This window comes from Henckelia pumila, chromosome 2, assembly GCF_033568475.1.
Source record: "Henckelia pumila isolate YLH828 chromosome 2, ASM3356847v2, whole genome shotgun sequence".
NCBI lineage: Eukaryota > Viridiplantae > Streptophyta > Magnoliopsida > Lamiales > Gesneriaceae > Henckelia > Henckelia pumila.
The window spans coordinates 140,829,884-140,848,799 of NC_133121.1; the positions used below are offsets into that span (position 1 = coordinate 140,829,884).

General features: G+C 31.8%; 1 protein-coding gene across 4 annotated transcripts; it reads right to left on the minus strand.

Annotated features, from left to right (window-relative positions):
- Positions 1–350: 350 nt before the first annotated feature.
- On the minus strand, positions 351–18,586 carry LOC140881749 (GABA transporter 1). Of its 4 annotated transcripts, XM_073287294.1 has the most exons (9): positions 18,435–18,572; positions 18,076–18,347; positions 16,509–16,677; positions 15,820–16,050; positions 2,706–2,803; positions 2,209–2,395; positions 1,477–1,607; positions 1,130–1,366; positions 351–1,033 (listed from the first exon to the last, which is right to left on the minus strand). In XM_073287294.1, the coding sequence occupies exons 3-9, from the start codon at positions 16,621–16,623 to the stop codon at positions 653–655; spliced, it is 1,380 nt and encodes a 459-aa protein (XP_073143395.1). In that variant the 5' UTR covers positions 16,624–16,677; positions 18,076–18,347; positions 18,435–18,572; the 3' UTR covers positions 351–652. The 4 variants fall into 4 exon arrangements, with proteins under 4 accessions (XP_073143395.1, XP_073143397.1, XP_073143399.1 ...); XM_073287296.1 differs by having other exon boundaries at positions 16,509–16,697; positions 18,076–18,586; XM_073287298.1 differs by lacking the exons at positions 18,076–18,347; positions 18,435–18,572 and adding an exon at positions 16,843–17,184.
- Between the last annotated feature and the right edge of the window lie 330 nt (positions 18,587–18,916).

Sequence of the window (18,916 nt, forward strand, 5' to 3'; positions counted from 1 at the left end):
GTTTCCGACTCCTATCGGACTTGATCGCCGGTGATGATATCATGTGATGCCCCCTATCGCACACTGTCCTGTGACCTGTATGCTTCCAACAAATATATAACCCAATCTATCTTTATAGTTCTGCTCTGGTTACTAGCTTCAATGGCTGTGTTTGCACTCCTCAATCCAAACAGCCCAATCCATCATAGCAAAGAGTTCCACATCTTCCTTTTTAATTCCTTTCATTATTGCCCTATTGCAACTACTGGTTTCACTGTTTTATAAGGACTTGTTCGAAGATACTATGCACTATCTTTGAGTGCAATCTGATTAAATTCTCGAGCTAACACATTAGTAAAAATCACGTTCAGAATGCATTATTGATTCAACAATTTATACATGTGCTAATTTTGATCTTTACAAAATAAACATATAATAAATTCATAATATATAGGCACGTACGTAACAACACCCTATTTTCCAAAATCTACTGTCTTCGATCTTTAATTATTTCCTTGTGAGGATCGGAGTACTCGATGCATGCATGAGTTTAATCATCCGCACATTCGATCTGACTCCAATCATCAACTGAATCACATGAATGCAATTTTTGCCATTCTTGGACAATTGTTGGCTTCTTCATATCAAAAATAATTTAATCAGATGATCATCATCAAACATTGGCAAATAATGTGTAAGATTTGGCATCAAGAATGATCTGTCTAACTGCTGCAACTGTTGCAACGACCCCCAGTACTGAGAAAAACACGGGGATTGCAACATTTAGCCCGAAAACAAATTTTCGTTTGATTGCTTTGAATGTCAAGTTGAAGAAAACAAAAGGAAGCACAAAGTCGAGCGGCATGAAACCGAAAGCCCCTATCAGTGCATTAATGTCGCCGAAGAATGGAAGCATTGCCGCGATTGTGGTCGCTATAACGACTGATATTGAACGTGATATCACTCTCGGAACGACATTTCGAGGAGAAAATTCTTTGCTTTGAGGGTCTGCAAATGCCCTCTCCAGCACTTCGTTGGTGGGTTGCAAATACACCTGGACCAAGTATATTATTGCATACGTTAGCAAATCTATATATATAGTTTAAAATGGATTTCAAGTTCACCTAATAATTGTGTCATGAAATCTTACCACGCCAACTGCGGATAGCTGCAAGATGGTGACGACATTGGTCATCAAAATGAACCACTTGGGCACCAACGGCTTGCCAAGTTCATCCAAGAAATTGGAGAGAACAAGACCCTTGGCTTGATTTCCAAAAGCCCAATACCCAGAGATCGCCACACTGAAAAATGTAACTATTACCACTGAATAGCAAACACACAATCCTTTGAACATCTTCCCCTTTACTGGTGGTGCCAATGTTGCCTTCATGGTTAATATTGTACATACTATAAATCAAGTATATATCGGGATTGCGATAATAACGTAACGAAGTTAAATAAAGATAGCATTGATCAAATTAATACATTAGATACCTGAATTTCTGGGATAATCCCATTGCCATAAGTAGTGGCTATAATGGCCAGCGCATTAAACACATCAAATATACGATTTTCCTTGTTGCTATTCAAAGAATAATCCTTTCTCGGTCCCTTGGACGAACTTCCTGGAAAAAAGAAGTTCAATAACAAGTTTTTTTTTTCAAGATTTTATACAAATTGCATAATCATATTATTATTTTTCTTTATAATTGCTTGGAATTTGGATCCTCAGTAGGACATTGTCTACATCTAAACAAAAGTGATCTCTAGTCTTAAATGAGTGAGTCTATATACGCTACACCGAAAGTATAGGATTTCCGACGTGACGCTGACGTGGCACCAATTCAGTGCTGATGTGGAGCTAACGTGTATAGTGCCACGTAAGCATTTTCAAATAAAAAGGACCGAAATTGCCAAAAATTAGAATATGCAGGACTAAAACTAAAATGTGAAAACATAAAGGACCAAAATTGCAAAGTGACAAACATATAGGACTAAATTTGCAATTTTCCCAAAAAAATATGAATCCATTAGTAGTACCTTTTTATTTTGCAGATAAATGTTCATACAAACATTTTACGCAAACACACCAAGATATAGAATATAGTCCTCCCGATTTAACATAGCTGTAGGAGCTTATAAACTATTTTAATTAAATAAGTTTAGTCAAACATACACGTTCTTAAATGGGTTCAAGAAATTTATAAAATTATTATATAATCTTACCAATATAGATGGAACCAGCAGTAGCACATGCGCTATAGACAAGGGACAGTACCAAAGAAACCATGTTGATATGCCTCAAGGAGTGAAAAGAAGGGACTTGAGCCAAAATCAGCATCAGCCCACCAAATATAATAACAAATTGATAAAGCTTCATGTTTCCATCTGGACTTGATAGCACGTATATCGTCTGCATAAATGAACATACAATACATTATAAACCTATATGGCACCGTTTGGTTTGAGTGATAGGATAAGTAATTCATAGATAAGTAATATAATGTAAATTAAAAATAAATAAGAAAAAATAGTTAATACATTATTTGATTTGATTGATAGATTATAATTTATTTGATTTAATTGATATAAAATTATTAATTAATAAATAGATAAATAATATGACGAAAATAAGACAAAATTAATTGGAATAAGTTATAGATAGATTAATAATACATCAAACCAAACAATGCTTTGATAAATTAAGGAAACTGTGTATCGACCTTCAAGCATTGCCCTCCCAAGAGTGTACAAGCCACAACTGCGCCATAGCAGACGAGGAATTGAATTGGGCCAACGTAATACTTACCCCATCTTGGTCCTGCCAAATTAATATCAAATTTAATATTATAATAAAATGTAAATATATACTTATAATAAATAAATAAATAAATAAATAAATAAATACAGTAAAAACCACAAAATTAAGTGGCGGTATGACGTCACAACCAAGATATTAGGAGCGGTTGTGATTTGATTTGAGAACGTTCACATTATTAAAAAAAAAAACACATATATTTGACTAAAATCTTCTTTAAATAATAAATGGGTACACATTCAGCAATTATGTCGGGATTTAGTTAGGTGGGCTGTATAAACTTTGATATTGCAACATGTTTAAAAATGTTGAAAATATGATATTTGTTGTAAAAAATTACAAATTTATGGTAAAAAGTAAAAATTTTAAAACTCAAAATATATCAAACTCTAAACTTCACAAATTATTCTCTCTCAATTCAATTGTGATTATCTACACAAATGGAAAGATCTATTTATAGATCTCATTTGGAGATTAGTCCAAAAATTAAAACATCATCATCTACATCATCACACACTAATTTTTCACATTTTACAACTCAATATTCAACATTTAACATTCAACTTTAAATAATAATAATAATAATATCATATTTTCAACACTCCCCCTTGTGATGATGATCGTGATATTATGACTGTCTTTATTACGTGTTTTATACTGCCTCATTAAAAACCTTATTAGAAAAAACCCAGTGAGATAAAAACCATAGTAAGGAAAAAAGAGTGCAGCCACGAAAACTCCCCCTCATGTTAACACGAGTGATTCTTCACATATTCCGTAGATTGCGCATCTCAATGTTATATATATGTTTTCTGCATATTGTCGTAGGAAGTGCCTTTGTGAAGAGATTTGATGAGTTCTCACTTGATTGAATGTAACAGATATCAATATCTTTGGTCTTCTCAAGTTCTTGAGTGTAGGCAAAGAACTTTGGGGCGATATGTTTGGTTCTGTCACTTTTGATATATTCTTCTTTCATTTGAGCAATACATGCAGCATTACCTTCATACAACGTCACAAGCTTCTTGTCTACTGATAATCCACAAGAAGTTTGGATATGTTGTGTCATTGATTTTATTCAAACACATTCACGACTTGATTCATGTAGCGCAATAATCTCGGCGTGATTTGATGAAGTTGTTACGAGTGTTTGTTTCTTTGAACGTCAAGAAATTGCAGTGCCTCCACGAGTAAATACATATCTGGTTTGGGAACGTGCCTTATGTGGATCAGATAAATATCTTTATTCGTTCCAATGATGTTTAAATCATCAACATATACAGCAATAATTACACATCCGGATGTTGTTTTCTTGATGAAAACACAAAGGCATATTGGATCATTATCATATCCCTTTTTCATCAAGTGCTCACTTAGCCGATTATACCACATTCGGTCGGATTGCTTCAACCCATATAATGATCTTTGCAATTTCACAGAATAAAATTCTCTGGATTTTGAACTTTGTGCTTCAGGCATCTTAAATCCTTCAAGGATTTTCATGTATATATCACTATCAAGTGGTCCGTATAAGGAAGCTGTAACAACATCCATAAGATACATTTCCAAATTTTCAAACACTTCCAAACTAATCAAATATCGAAACTTAATTGCATCCATAACAGAAGAATACGATTCTGCATAATCAATTCCAGACCTTTGAGAAAAACCCTGTGCAACAATTCTAGCTTGATATCTTACTATTTCATTTTTCTCATTTCGCTTTCGAATAAAAACTCATTTGTATCCAACAGGTTTTACACCTTCAGGTGTGAGGACAATAGGTCCAAAAACATTACGTTTATTTAGCGAATACAATTCAACCTAGATGACATCTTTCTATTTTGCCCAATTATGCCGAGTTTTACATTCAACAAAAGATTTTGGTTCATGATCCTCATTCTCATTTATGATGTCACATGTCATATTATAACAAAATATCTCATCAATATCTTCTATATCTTTTCGGTTCCATATTTTTCCAGTATTAATATAATTGATAGAGATTTCACGATTCTCGTCAGTTTGTGGTTCTGACAGAACATTTTCATCATCATGTGTTTCTTCTGGAACACCATTTTTTATTTTGTGATCATCGTGTTTCTCTATGCTTTTTATTTTTCGAGGATTTTTATCCTTGGAACCGACTGACCTTCCACGCTTCAGACATCATGAGTGTTTTCAATTTTTTTCTTTGGAATTTCAATTCGAGTGGGGCATTTACAGCAGGTATATATGATTTTGTTACCCCTTTTATGTCTGCAAATGCATCTGACATTTGATTTGCTATTCTTTGCAAATGCACAATTTGCTGTACATCTTTTTCACATTGTTTGGTTTTTGGATCCAAATGTAACAATGATGGCACATACCATGTGATTTTTTTTCGATGTGTTTCTTTTCTCCCCCTAACATTGAAAAAATTTCTTCATTAAATGACAATCAACAAAACGTGCTGTAAACACATCGCCTGTCTGAGGCTCAATATATCGAATGATTGATGGACTATCGTAACCGATATAAATACTGATTTTTCTTTGAGGGCCCATTTTTTATCGTTGAGGTGGTGCAATAGACACATACACCATACATCCAAAAATTCTCATATAAGAAATATCTGGTTCTTTATCAAATGCAAGCTGCAATGGAAAAAATTTATGATATGCACTTGGTCTGATGCGAATTAATGTCGCAACATGTAAAATTGCATGTCCCCATACAGAAATAGGGAGTTTTGTTCTCATAATCATTGGTCTAGCAATCAGTTGTAGACGTTTAATCAATGATTCGGCTAATCCATTCTGTGTATGAACATGAGCAACAAGATGTTCAATAGTAATTCTCATTGACATACAATAGTCATTTAAAGTCTGGGCAGTAAATTCTCCAGCATTATCAAGTCTTATTTTCTTGATGTATAATCGGAAAATTGATTCCGTAATTTTATTATTTGAGCCATTAATCTTGCAAATGCCACATTTCGAGTTGACAATAAGCATACATGTGACCATCTGCTAGAGGCATCGATCAATACCATTAAATATCGAAATGGTCCACATGGTGGATGAATTGGCACACAAATATCACCCTGAATACGTTCAAGAAATATAGGTGATTCTATTTGTATTTTAGCTTGTGATGGTCTTATAATAAGTTTTTCAAGAGAACATGCTTTACATTGAAACTTATTATTCTGAAAGATCTTCTGGTCTTTCAATGGATGACCATGTGTATTTTCAATAATTTTTCGCATCATTATTGAACCAGGATATCTCAATAGATCATGCCAATTGGTTAATATTGAAGAACTATTAACCACCATATTTGATTCGATTGGGATTATATGTCTATAATGCAATCCAGTAGGGAGCATTGATAATTTTTAAACCACATATTTCTTTCCTGATTTATATGTGATAAGACACATATATTTCTAATTTGCATCAGTTATCATCTCAGTATCATACCCATGAGAATATATGTCATTAAAACTCAACAAATTTTTTTTTGATTGTGGTGAATATAAAGCATCATTTATCAAAAAAATTTACCATTAGATAACAAAAAATGTGCTTTTCCACAACCTACAATCAAGTCTACAGGACCTGATATTGTATTCACCATTGTTTTTGTTGGTTTTAATTTCAAGAAATATCTTTTATCTCGGAGAATAGTCTGCGTTGTACCACTTTTGGATATGAAAACTTCCATGGGATTATTTTCTTGTTTAGCTTTGCTCATACCGTTTTCCATTTTGAACTTCAAAAGAAAATATGCAATAAAGAAAATTAATGACATTATATGAAAAATATAACATGTTTCATAATACAAGAATACATGAAAAATACAGTATGTTACATTCTAGTCCCATCAATATATTAATCAATGTCCTCGAAATCATTTGAAAAATCAGCAGTATCGAAATGAGTTGAACCACTTAAATGGTTACTGTTTTCAACAAAATTGGTCTTTTTTTCTTTTTCTTTTATCGATTCTTTATAGAGCTTACATAGGTGCTCAGGGGTTCGACAAATATGTGACCAATGTTCTGGAGTGCCACATCTATAACAAACACTCTCATATCTTTTGGAGTGATTTCATTTTCACGAGTGTTTTCATTTTGCCTTTTTGGTGGGTGGTTCGTGACGTTCTTTTGAGATGAGTTATTGAAGTAATTATCTCGATTATTTTCATATCCACGGCCGCGACAACAACCGCGATCATTTTTACGTTCACGTCCACGTCCACGTCCACGCCCACGTCCTCGACCTCGTCCACGACCAAAATCTTTTCTATGCCTTTGATTTTGGTTTTCATTTTTAATTAAGACATTTGCTTCTGGAAATGCCGTTGATCAAGTGGGTCGGGATTGATTATTTCTCACTAACAATTCGTTGTTCTTTTCCGCCACAAGAAAATATGCGATGAGTACAGGATATCTCAAAAATTCACGCACTGTATACTGTTGTTGTATAGTTATATTCGATGCGTGGAAAGTGAAAAATGTTTTTTTAAGCATTTTTATTTTAGTAACAACATGCCCACAAAATTTCAATTGCGAGACTATTCGATACATCGCGGAATTGTAATCACTGACTTTTTTAAAGTTTTGGAATCTCAACGTATTCCATTCATCACGGGAGGTCGGAAGTATAACTTCCCTTATATGTTCAAATCTTTCTTTCAGCCCTTTCCATAAAATCATTAGGTCTTTTTCTGTGAGATACTCACATTTCAATCCTTCATCAAGATGTCTACGTAAGAAAATCATAGACTTTGATTTTTCTTGTGAGGATGATATATTATTTTCTTTGTTGGTATCACTTAGACCCAATTATTCAAGATGCATTTCTACATCGAGAGTCCATGACATATAATTTTTTCCAGTGACATCGAGGGCAACGAATTCAATTTTTGCCAAATTTGACATGGTGGTACTAGAAAAATAACAATGCATTTTATTAGTTAATTTCTATTAATATGACAATACAAAATAATGGAAAAACTACGAGTACACACATGTTTAAAAAAATAAATAAAAAGTGCGAGTCGGATATTCACCGATAAATACAAGAATCGTAAGGATGATAACCATAATAGTTATAAAAAATATACTTAAAAATGTCGTCATCTTCTTTTCGAAAAATCGAGGAGAAATTATTTTGAGAGAAAGAGTGAATTTGATGTGATTGAAAATGAGTTTGAGTGATCATATTTATAGAAAAAAAAACTAGCCATTTTGTTACTGTTTGTGACCGTTGGGGTAAGAAAAAAAATGATTATGTGTTGAATAAAAATTTGTGATAATCATGTGATGCATATAATGATAATCATAATTAAATAATTATGTATATCATATAACATTATTATAAGATCGGTGTCATAGACATCTTTTTATATAATAATATGAGATTATACGAATATGGTTAGTAAATAAATACACAATAATATATATCATATCACGTTATTATAAGGTCTTTGTCATAGACATCCTTTTATATAATAACATGAAATTATATATTAATATATTTAGTATATATACATAATAAATATATATAATATCACGTTATTATAAGGTCGGTGCCATAGACATCCTTTTATATAATACCATGAAATTATATATTAATATATATACATAGTAAAAATATATAAACAGTAAAATAAATATTTTTACTTGTTGAATATTTTTGTCTTTTTCTTGTGTTTTGGAGCGTCGAAAATTATAGAGAACCTTCGAGCGGTCGTGTTGATAACGTGTTGTGAAAAAGTAAAAATTTACGGTAAAAAGTAAAAACTCCAAAACTCAAAATATATCAAACTATACACTTAAACAAATATTTCTCTCTCAATTCAATTGTATTTTTCTACACAAATGGAGAGATCTATTTATAGATCTTATTTGAAGATTAATCCAAAAATTAAAACATCATCATTTACATCATCACACACTAATTTTTCACATTTTACAACTCAATATTAAACATAAAACATTCAACTTTAAATAATAATAATAATAATATTGTTTTAAATAATAATAATAATATAACAATATTATTATTATTATTATTTAAAGTTGAATGTTGAATATTGAATATTGAGTTGTAAAATATGAAAAATTAGTGTTTGATGATGTAGATGATGATGTTTTAATTTTTAAACTAATCTCCAAATGAGATCTATAAATCGGTCTCTCCGTTTGTGTAGAAAAACACAATTGAATTGAGAGAGAATAATTTGTGAAGTTTAGAGTTTGATATATTTTAAGTTTTGGAGTTTTTATTTTTTACCATAAATTTTTATTTTTTCACAACACGTTATCAGCACGATCGCTTGAAGGTTCTCTATAATTTTAGACGCTCCAAAACACAAGAAGAAGACAAAAATATTCAACAACTAAGAATATTGATTTTATTTTTTATATATTTTTAATATGTATATATATTAATATATAATTTCATGTTATTATATAAAAGGGTGTCTATGACACCGACTTTATAATAACGTGACATGATATATATTTATTATATATATACTAACTATATTAATATATAATTTCATGTTATTATATAAAATGATGTCTATGACAAAGACCTTATAATAACGTGATATGATATATATTATTGTGTATTTATTTACTAACCATATTCGTATAATCTCATATTATTATATAAAAGGATGTTTATGACACCGACCTTATAATAATGTTATATGATATACATAATTATTTAATTATGATTATCATTATATGCATCACATAATTATCACAAATTTTTATTCAACACATAATCATTTTTTTTCTTACTCCAACGGTCACAAACAGTAACAAAATGGCTAGTTTTTTTCCTATAAATATGATCACTCAAACTCATTTTCAATCACATCAAATTCACTCTTTCTCTTAAAATAATTTCTCCTCGATTTTTCGAAAAGAAGATGATGACATTTTTAAGTCTATTTTTTATAACTATTATGGTTATCATACTTACGATTCTTGTATTTATCGGTGAATATCCGACTCGCACTTTTTATTTATTTTTTTAAACATGTGTGTACTCGTCGTTTTTCCATTATTTTGTATTGTCATATTAATAGAAATTAACTAATAAAATGCATTGTTATTTTTCTAGTACCACCATGTCAAATTTGGCAAAAATTGAATTCGTTGCCCTCGATGTCACTGGAAAAAATTATATGTCATGGACTCTCGATGTAGAAATGCATCTTGAGTCATTGGTTCTAAGTGATACAATCAAAGAAAATAATATATCATCCTCACAAGAAAAATCAAAGTCTATGATATTCTTACGTAGACATCTTGATGAAGGATTGAAATGTGAGTATCTCACAGAAAAAGACTCAATGATTTTATGAAAATGGCTGAAAGAAAGATTTGAGCATATAAGGAAAGTTATACTTCCGACCTCCCGTCATGAATGGAATACGTTGAGATTCCAAAACTTTAAAAAGTCAATGATTACAATTCTGCGATGTATCGAATAGTCTCGCAATTAAAATTTTGTGGGCATGTTGTTACTGAAATGGAAATGCTTGAAAAAACATTTTTCACTTTTCACGCATCGAATATAACTCCACAACAACAGTATAGAGTGCGTGGATTTTCGAGATATTCTGAACTCATCGCATGTCTTCTTGTGGCGGAAAAGAACAACGAATTGTTAGTGAGAAATCATCAATCCCGACCCACTGGATCAACGACATTTCCAGAAGCAAATGTCGTAATTAAAAATGAAAACCAAAATCAAAGGCATAGACAAGATTTTGGTCGTGGACGAGGTCGTGGACGAGGTCGACGACGTGGGCGTGGACGTAAAAATGATCGCGGTCGTTGTCGCGACCGTGGATATGAAAATAATCGAGATAATTACTTCAATAACTCATCTCAAAAGAACGTCACGACCACCCACCAAAAAGGCAGCATAAAAACACGAGTGAAAATGAAAATCACTTAAAAAGATCTGATAGTGTTTGTTATAGATGTGGCCCTCCAGGACATTGGTCACATATTTGTCGAACCCCTGAGCACCTATGTAAGCTCTATAAAGAATCGATAAAAAAAAAAAAAAAAGTGACCAATTTTGTTGAAAACAATAACCATTTAAGTGGTTCAACTCATTTCGATGGTGCTAATTTTTTAAATGATTTCGAGGACATTAATTAATATATTGGTGGGACTAGAATGTAACATACTGTATTTTTCATGTATTCTTGTATTATGAAATATGTTATATTTTTCATATAATGTCATTAATTTTCTTTATTGCATAATTTCTTTTGAAGTTCAAAATGGAAAACAGTATGAGCAAAGCTAAACAAGAAAATAATCTCATGGAAGTTTGCATATCCAAAAGTGGTACAACGCACACTATTCTCCGAGATAAAAGATATTTCTTGGAATTAAAACCAACAAAAACAATGGTGAATACAATATCAGGTCATGTAGACTTGATTGAAGGATGTGGAAAAGTACATTTTTTTTAACTAATGGTACAAATTTTTTGATAAATGATGTTTTATATTCACCACAATCAAAAAATTTTTTTTTGAGTTTTAATGACATATATTCTCATGGGTATGATACTGAGACGATAACTGATGCAAATCAGAAATATATGTGTCTTACCACATATAAATCAGGAAAGAAATATGTGGTTGAAAAATTATTAATGCTCCCTACTGGATTGCATTATACACATAAGTCCAATCGAATCAAATATTATGGTTAATAGTTCTTCAATATTAACCAATTGGCATGATCGATTGAGACATCCTGGTTCATTAATGATGCGAAGAATTATTGAAAATATACATGGTCATCCATTGAAAGACCAGAAGATTTTTCAGAATAATAAGTTTCAATGTAATGCATGTTCTCTAGGAAAACTTATTATAAAACCATCACCAGCTAAAATACAAACAGAATCACCCATATTTCTTGAACGTATTCAGGGTGATATTTGTGTGTCAATTCATCCATCATGTGGACCATTTCGATATTTTATGGTATTGATCGATGCCTCTAGCATATGATCACATGCATGCTTATTTTCAACTCGAAATGTGGCATTTGCAAAATTAATGGCTCAAATAATAAAATTACGGAATCAATTTTCCGATTATACAATCAAGAAAATAAGACTTGATAATGCTGTAGAATTTACTTCCCAGAATTTCAATGACTATTGTATGTCAATGAGAATTACTGTTGAACATCTTGTTGCTCATGTTCATAAACAGAATGGATTAGTAGTATCATTGATTAAACGTCTACAACTGATTGCTAGACCAATGATTATGACAACAAAACTCCATATTTCTATATGGGGACATGCAATTTTACATGATGCGGCATTAATTCGCATCAGACCAAGTGCATATCATAAATTTTTCCCATTGCAGCTTGCATTTGGTAAAAAACCAAATATTTTTTATCTGAGAATTTTTGGATGTATGGTGTATGTGCCTATTGCACCACCTCAATGATAAAAAACAGGTCCTCAAAGAAAAATCGGTATTTATATCGGTTATGATAGCCCATCAATCATTCGATATACTGAGCCTCAAACATGCGATGTGTTTACAACACGTTTTGCTGATGTCATTTTAATGAAGAAATTTTCTCAATGTTAGGGGGAGAAAAGAAACACATCGAAAAAGAAATCACATGGTATGTACCATCATTGTTACATTTGGATCCAATTACCAAACAATGTGAAAAAGATGTACAACAAATTGGCCATTTACAAAGAATAGCAAATCAAATTCCAGATGTCTTTACAGACACAAAAGGGGTAACAAAATCATATATACCTGCTGTAAATGCCTATGCTCGAATTGAAATTCCAAAGAAACAAATTGAAGACACTCATGATGTCATAAACACCTGAAGCGTGGAAGGCCAATCCGTTCCAATGATCTCAGAAAAGAAAAAACATAGAGAAACACGATGATCACGAAATAAAAAATGGTGTTCCAGAAGAAACACATTATTATGAAAATGTTCTGTCAGAACCACAAACTGACGAGAATCGTGAAATTTCTATCAATTATATTAATACTGGAAAAAATTGAAACCAAAAAGATATAGAAGATATTGATGATATATTTTCTTATAATATGACATTTGACATCATAAATGAGAATGAGGATCATGAACCAAAATCTTTTGGTGAATGTAAAACTCTGTATGATAAATTCCATCCAGGTTGAATTGGATTCGCTAAATAAACGTAATGTTTTTGGACCTATAGTCCTAACACCTAAAGGTGTAAAACCTGTTGGATACAAATGGTTTTTATTCGAAAGCGAAATGAGAAAAATGAAATAGTAAGATATAAAGCTAGACTTGTTGCACAAGGTTTTTTTCAAAGGTCTGGAATTGATTATGAAAAAACGTATTCTCATGTTATGAATGCAATTACGTTTCGATATTTGATTAGTTTGGCAGTGTCTGAAAATTTGGAAATGTGTCTTATGGATGTTGTTACAGCTTACTTATACGGATCACTTGATAGTGATATATACATGAAAATCCCTGAAGGATTTAAGATGCATGAAGCACAAAGTTCAAAATCCGGAGAATTTTATTATGTGAAATTGCAAAGATCATTATATGGGTTGAAGCAATCCGACCGAATGTGGTATAATCGGCTAAGTGAACACTTGATGAAAAAGGGATATGTAAATGATCCAATATGCCCTTGTGTTTTCATCAAAAAAACAACATCCAAATGTAATTATAGAAGTATATGTTGATAATTTAAACACCATTGAAACGAATAAGAAAATTACGAAGTTATGATGTACTTGAAGGAAGAATTCGAAATGAAGGATCTTGGAAAAACCAAGTACTGTCTGGGTTTGCAAATCGAACAAAAAGAATGTGGAATATTTGTTCACCAGGTAAATTATACAGAAAAGGTCCTTAAACGTTTTAATATGGATAAATCAAATTCATTAAGTACTCCAATGGTTGTTAGATCATTAAATATAGAAAATGATCTATTCCGTCCATGTGAAGATGATTTAGTTATTCTTGGTCCAAAAGTACCATATCTAAGTGTCATTGGTGCCCTTATGTATCTTGCAAATTGTACTAGACCTGATATATCTTTTTCTGTAAATTTATTGGCAAGATTCAGCTCATATCTAACAAAGAGGCACTGGAACGAAATTAAACATATATTCCGTTATCTACGAGAAACGACAGATTTGAAACTTTTGTACACAAAAGACACCAATCAAAGTATCATTGGTTATGCTGGTGCTGGATATTTATCTGATCCACATAAGACACGTTCCCAAACCGGATATGTATTTACTCGTGGAGGCACTACAATTTCTTGGTGTTCACAGAAACAAACACTTGTAACAACTTCATCAAATCACGTCGAGATTATTGCGCTACATGAATCAAGTCGTGAATGTGTTTGGCTAAAATCAATGACACAACATATCCAAACTTCTTGTGGATTATCAGTAGACAAAAAGCATGTGACGCTGTATGAAGATAATGCTGCATGTATTGCTCAAATAAAAGAAGGATATATCAAAAGTGACAGAACCAAACATATCCCCCCAAAGTTCTTTGCCTAAACTCAAGAATTTGAGAAGAACAAATATATTGATATATGTTACATTCAATCAAGTGAGAACTCATCAGATCTCTTCACAAAGGATCTTCCTATGAAAATATTCAGAAAACATATATATAACGTTGGGATGCGCAATCTACGGAATATGTGAAGAATCACTCGTGTTAACATAAGGGGGAGTTTACGTGGCTGCACTCTTTTTTCCTTACTATGATTTTTATCCCACTGAATTTTTCCTAGTAAGGTTTTTAACGAGGCAGTATAAAACACGTAATAAAGACAGTCATCGTATCACGATCATCATCACAAGATAGAGTGTTGAAAACATGATATTATTATTATTTAAAGTTGAATGTTGAATACTGAGTTGTAAAATGTGAAAAATTAGTGTGCGATGATGTAGATGATGATGTTTTAATTTTTGGACTAATCTTCAAATGAGATCTATAAATAGATCTCTCCATTTGTGTAGAAAAACACAATTGAATTGAGAAAGAATAATTTGTGAAGTTTAGAGTTTGATATATTTTGAGTTTTGAAGTTTTTACTTTTTACTATATATTTTTTACTTTTTCATAACAAAAAAGATTTATTTTATTTTTACAAAACTATATCTATCTATATATCTTCTATTTGGCATCTCTATCTTATATTTAAGTTGGCTAGCGTATCGGTATCTCCCACATCATTGGTCAAATTTGGTGAGCAGCACCAACCAATAGATCTTTCTTATTTTCAATTTTCAACTTCATCACGTATATATAAATTAAAAATAGGAAGAAGTTGCATCAACGGATGTCTTAGTTGGTAGAATATGTGAGTATTTGATCAAATGTCAGGGTGCCTTAGTTGGTAGAATATGTGAACACTAGATCAAATTGGAATTTGGTTCCCTTCTAACGTAATTTGCAGGATAAGATAGTGGCTACGGATTCCCACATCATTAAAAAAATAGATAAAAAATGTTTCTATTAGTATAATTTTGTCACTTTTTGATTTAGAATGTTTATATTATCAAATTTAGAGTTTTAGTATTGTAATTTTAATTTTGAAAATCTTAGTCTTTTTTTCATTTAGAGTGACGATGTATCCACTACACAGAACATCAACTCTGAATTGGTTCTATGTCAACGTCGAATCGAAAAAATTATTTAAATTAAATAAAAAAAGATGGAATACTAAAACTGAAACTTAATTATATAAATTACAAAAATCACAAAAAGCAAACATATAAAACCAAAAAAAAAAACAATTTTATCTTAAAAACAATTTCAAATTTTACCAACATCATTCCAAATTGGGTATAGGATCGTATAAAAAGAAAATCACTGGAGGGTGTTTATATTTAAAATGATTAGTGAGAACAAAATAAATTTTACGAAAAAAAGAATAATGGAATAAGTGTACCTAGAATATCATTGGCCATGTCACGAAATCTGAGATGTCTACGACCCATATGGGCATGATGTTCGAGCACGAGAGAGAGCAAATTATAGGAATAGAAAGTGACGACTGCTCCCACGGAGAGGCTAATAACTCCGGCAACCCAACCCAGTGAAGCAAACGCAAATGGCAGACTCAGCAACGCCGGAGCAACGATAGATGTTGTCAAGTGATATCCACAATGTATCCACGATCCTGTTTGAATAATATTCAGATTAATATATATATATATTATTCAACCAAAACGAATTATTCTTAATTGCTTTTTTTATTTGATCAGATTTCATTTCAGAGCAACTTTTAATCTTATACTATATATGTGGATATACAATCTGAGACTATAAAAAAATTTGAGATGGATGGATACAATCATAACTCTAATGTTTTGTAGAAGCTGAGTTAAACGTTAGATGGAAGGAATTTGTTAATCAATAAAATTCGGATATCTTCACGATAATATGATATTATTCACTTTAAGTCTAACTCTCTCTTCTAGATTTATTTTTGGACTTCACTTAAAAGTCTCGTATCAGTAGAGATATCATTTCATGTGTTAACTCATATTCATGATCTTCCAAAGTTAGACTTTTGATTGAATACTCAGCAAAATTAAACAGATAAAACACAGACGCGCGCACAGAATTAGTACGTACCTCTGGATTTAAGAACAAATTGAGCACCGGCATCTAGAGTAGGAGCTTTATTGGTATGATTGTGATCTTCTTCTTCCTTGGGATGATCTGATGAGGTTGGTCCATTACTCCCCATCTTTGGATGCCCAATCAATCAATATTCAAGCTTCCTCTTTCTCTCTAATTCTATCTGTGAATATATTGGAGCTTCTGCATTTAGCATATCAGTCAAAGATATTTTGGAGTGAGGAAAATTAATATATACAAGGCTTGTCTGAATTTGTTTTTGGTACCATGTTCTGGAAATACTTTTTAATTAATATTAATAATTAATATAAACAAAATATGCACGTACCTATTATTTGGTTTGAGGAAATATACTCATTTCTAAGTACATAGATTTATATATATAATGCGTTTTTAATCAGATGATAAAAAGTTCGATTAAAAGTGGAGGAAAAACACATACGAATGGGTGAAATGAATTACAAAAAGATAGAAACAGACGATTCCTTTGAATCTTGACACATGGTGTGTGTGTGTGTGTTTTTTCTTTCTTATGAAAAATAATAGAACAACTTGGAATAATCCAAAATAGTTGTCTTTCGCACGACTTTTTAACAAAATACACGCGTTCCAACGTAATATCTCTCAAAAATCTCAACCTTTTGTCTCTTAAAAAAAATAATTAAAATATCAATCTTGGACCATTCTTCTAACGGCTGTTAAATTTCCACGCAAGATGCATCCCAATGGGGTCAACAATGTCATGTCCACGTATCGATCTGGCTTTCCCTGGCCCAAATCTAATCAGGCCCAAAGCCTAATATATAATACAAGCCCCTTTAAGTTTCATTGGAAGATAGACCGTGTTCGGATTGGAATCAAAGCTTTTAAGATAGTGTTTGTAGTCTCTAAAAATAAAAGGGCGCAAACACTACCTAAAAGCAGCCTCATTTGGATCACTTGCATGCAAATATGAAGTTCTAATAATAAAGTCAAGTAGCTGATTTTGTGTTCGGTCCCTTAGGTTTGCATTTTTATCACAGAGACGGGGTTAAATCATAAATGTAAGATTTATACAAACTTGAGGAAGCCGTTTGTAATTTACACAATTCATTGGATTTATTTGTTGTTTTTCTTTCATCAACCTCGAGAGAGTTATACGGGATGTTCTATGCTCCACCGGGTGCTCTTCACCCGGTGGATCTTGGCCCATCATTGGGCATGAAATGTGTGGACCCTATGCCCAATAAAAGACAGATGCTGCACCGGGTGAAGTTCACCCGGTGTAGCATAGAACCTGCCGAGTTATACGGTATATGTTTAGAGAAGGTAAAAGATAATTACCCTTATTCAAAGTTGAACTTTGGTTACTCAACAAAATTAAGGTTGTGTTTGCAACTTCTAAAAATAAGGTAGTGTTTGCAATCTCTAATAATAAATGATTATGGGGATTCTCTTCATAGATTTGTGAAAAGAATCTCAATCGCTTATTTTTAGAAATTGCAAACACTATCTAACTGATTATGAAGATTTTCTTTAACAACAGATAAAACACAGACGCTTGCACACAATTAGTACGTACCTCTGGATTTAAGAACAAATTGAGCACCAGCGTCTAGAGTAGGAGCTTAATTTATTGGTATAATTGTGATCTTCTTCTTCCTTGGGATCCCTATCTTTGGATGCCCAAATATCAATCAATATTCAATCCGGATGATCTGATGATGTTGGTCCATTACTCCCCATCTTTGGATGCCCAATCAATCAATATTCAAGCTTCCTTCTTCAGTTCTTCCGGCCTTCTCTCTAATTCAATCTGTGTTTCTCTGTCTGTGAATATATTGGAGCTTCTAGCTGTATTTAGCATATTAGTCACTCAGTCAGATATATACCAGAGTGAGGAAAATTAATATAAAGAATCGTCTGAATTTGTTTTGGTACCATATATGTTCTGGAAATACTTTTAAATTAACAAATTAAATATATGTGTATGTATGATTTGGTTTGAGGGAAGCATACTTATTTCTAAGTACGTAGACGCCAAATTATTTCAAATTTTTTATATGAATTATTTGTGTTTTGAATCAGATGATAGAAACTTTAATTAAGAAGTGTGAAGGGAAAAAAAAAAAAAAAAAAAAAAAAAAGCAAAAACGATGGGTGAAATGAATCACTACAAAAGATAGAAACAGACAATGCCTTCACATGGGATTTTTTTGTAAATGAAAAATAATATATAGAATGTGTTTTATGGAAGGAAATTTATTTCATGAGGATTTTATTAGGTAAATGAATTTTTTTTAGGGGAGGAAAATGAATTATCATTATTATGAATCTCTCTCTGCCTATAATTGTCTGCAATTTGTTTTTCGCTTAACAAACTATGAAATCAGAAAGTTTGTTTATTAAAAAAAAAAAAAGCA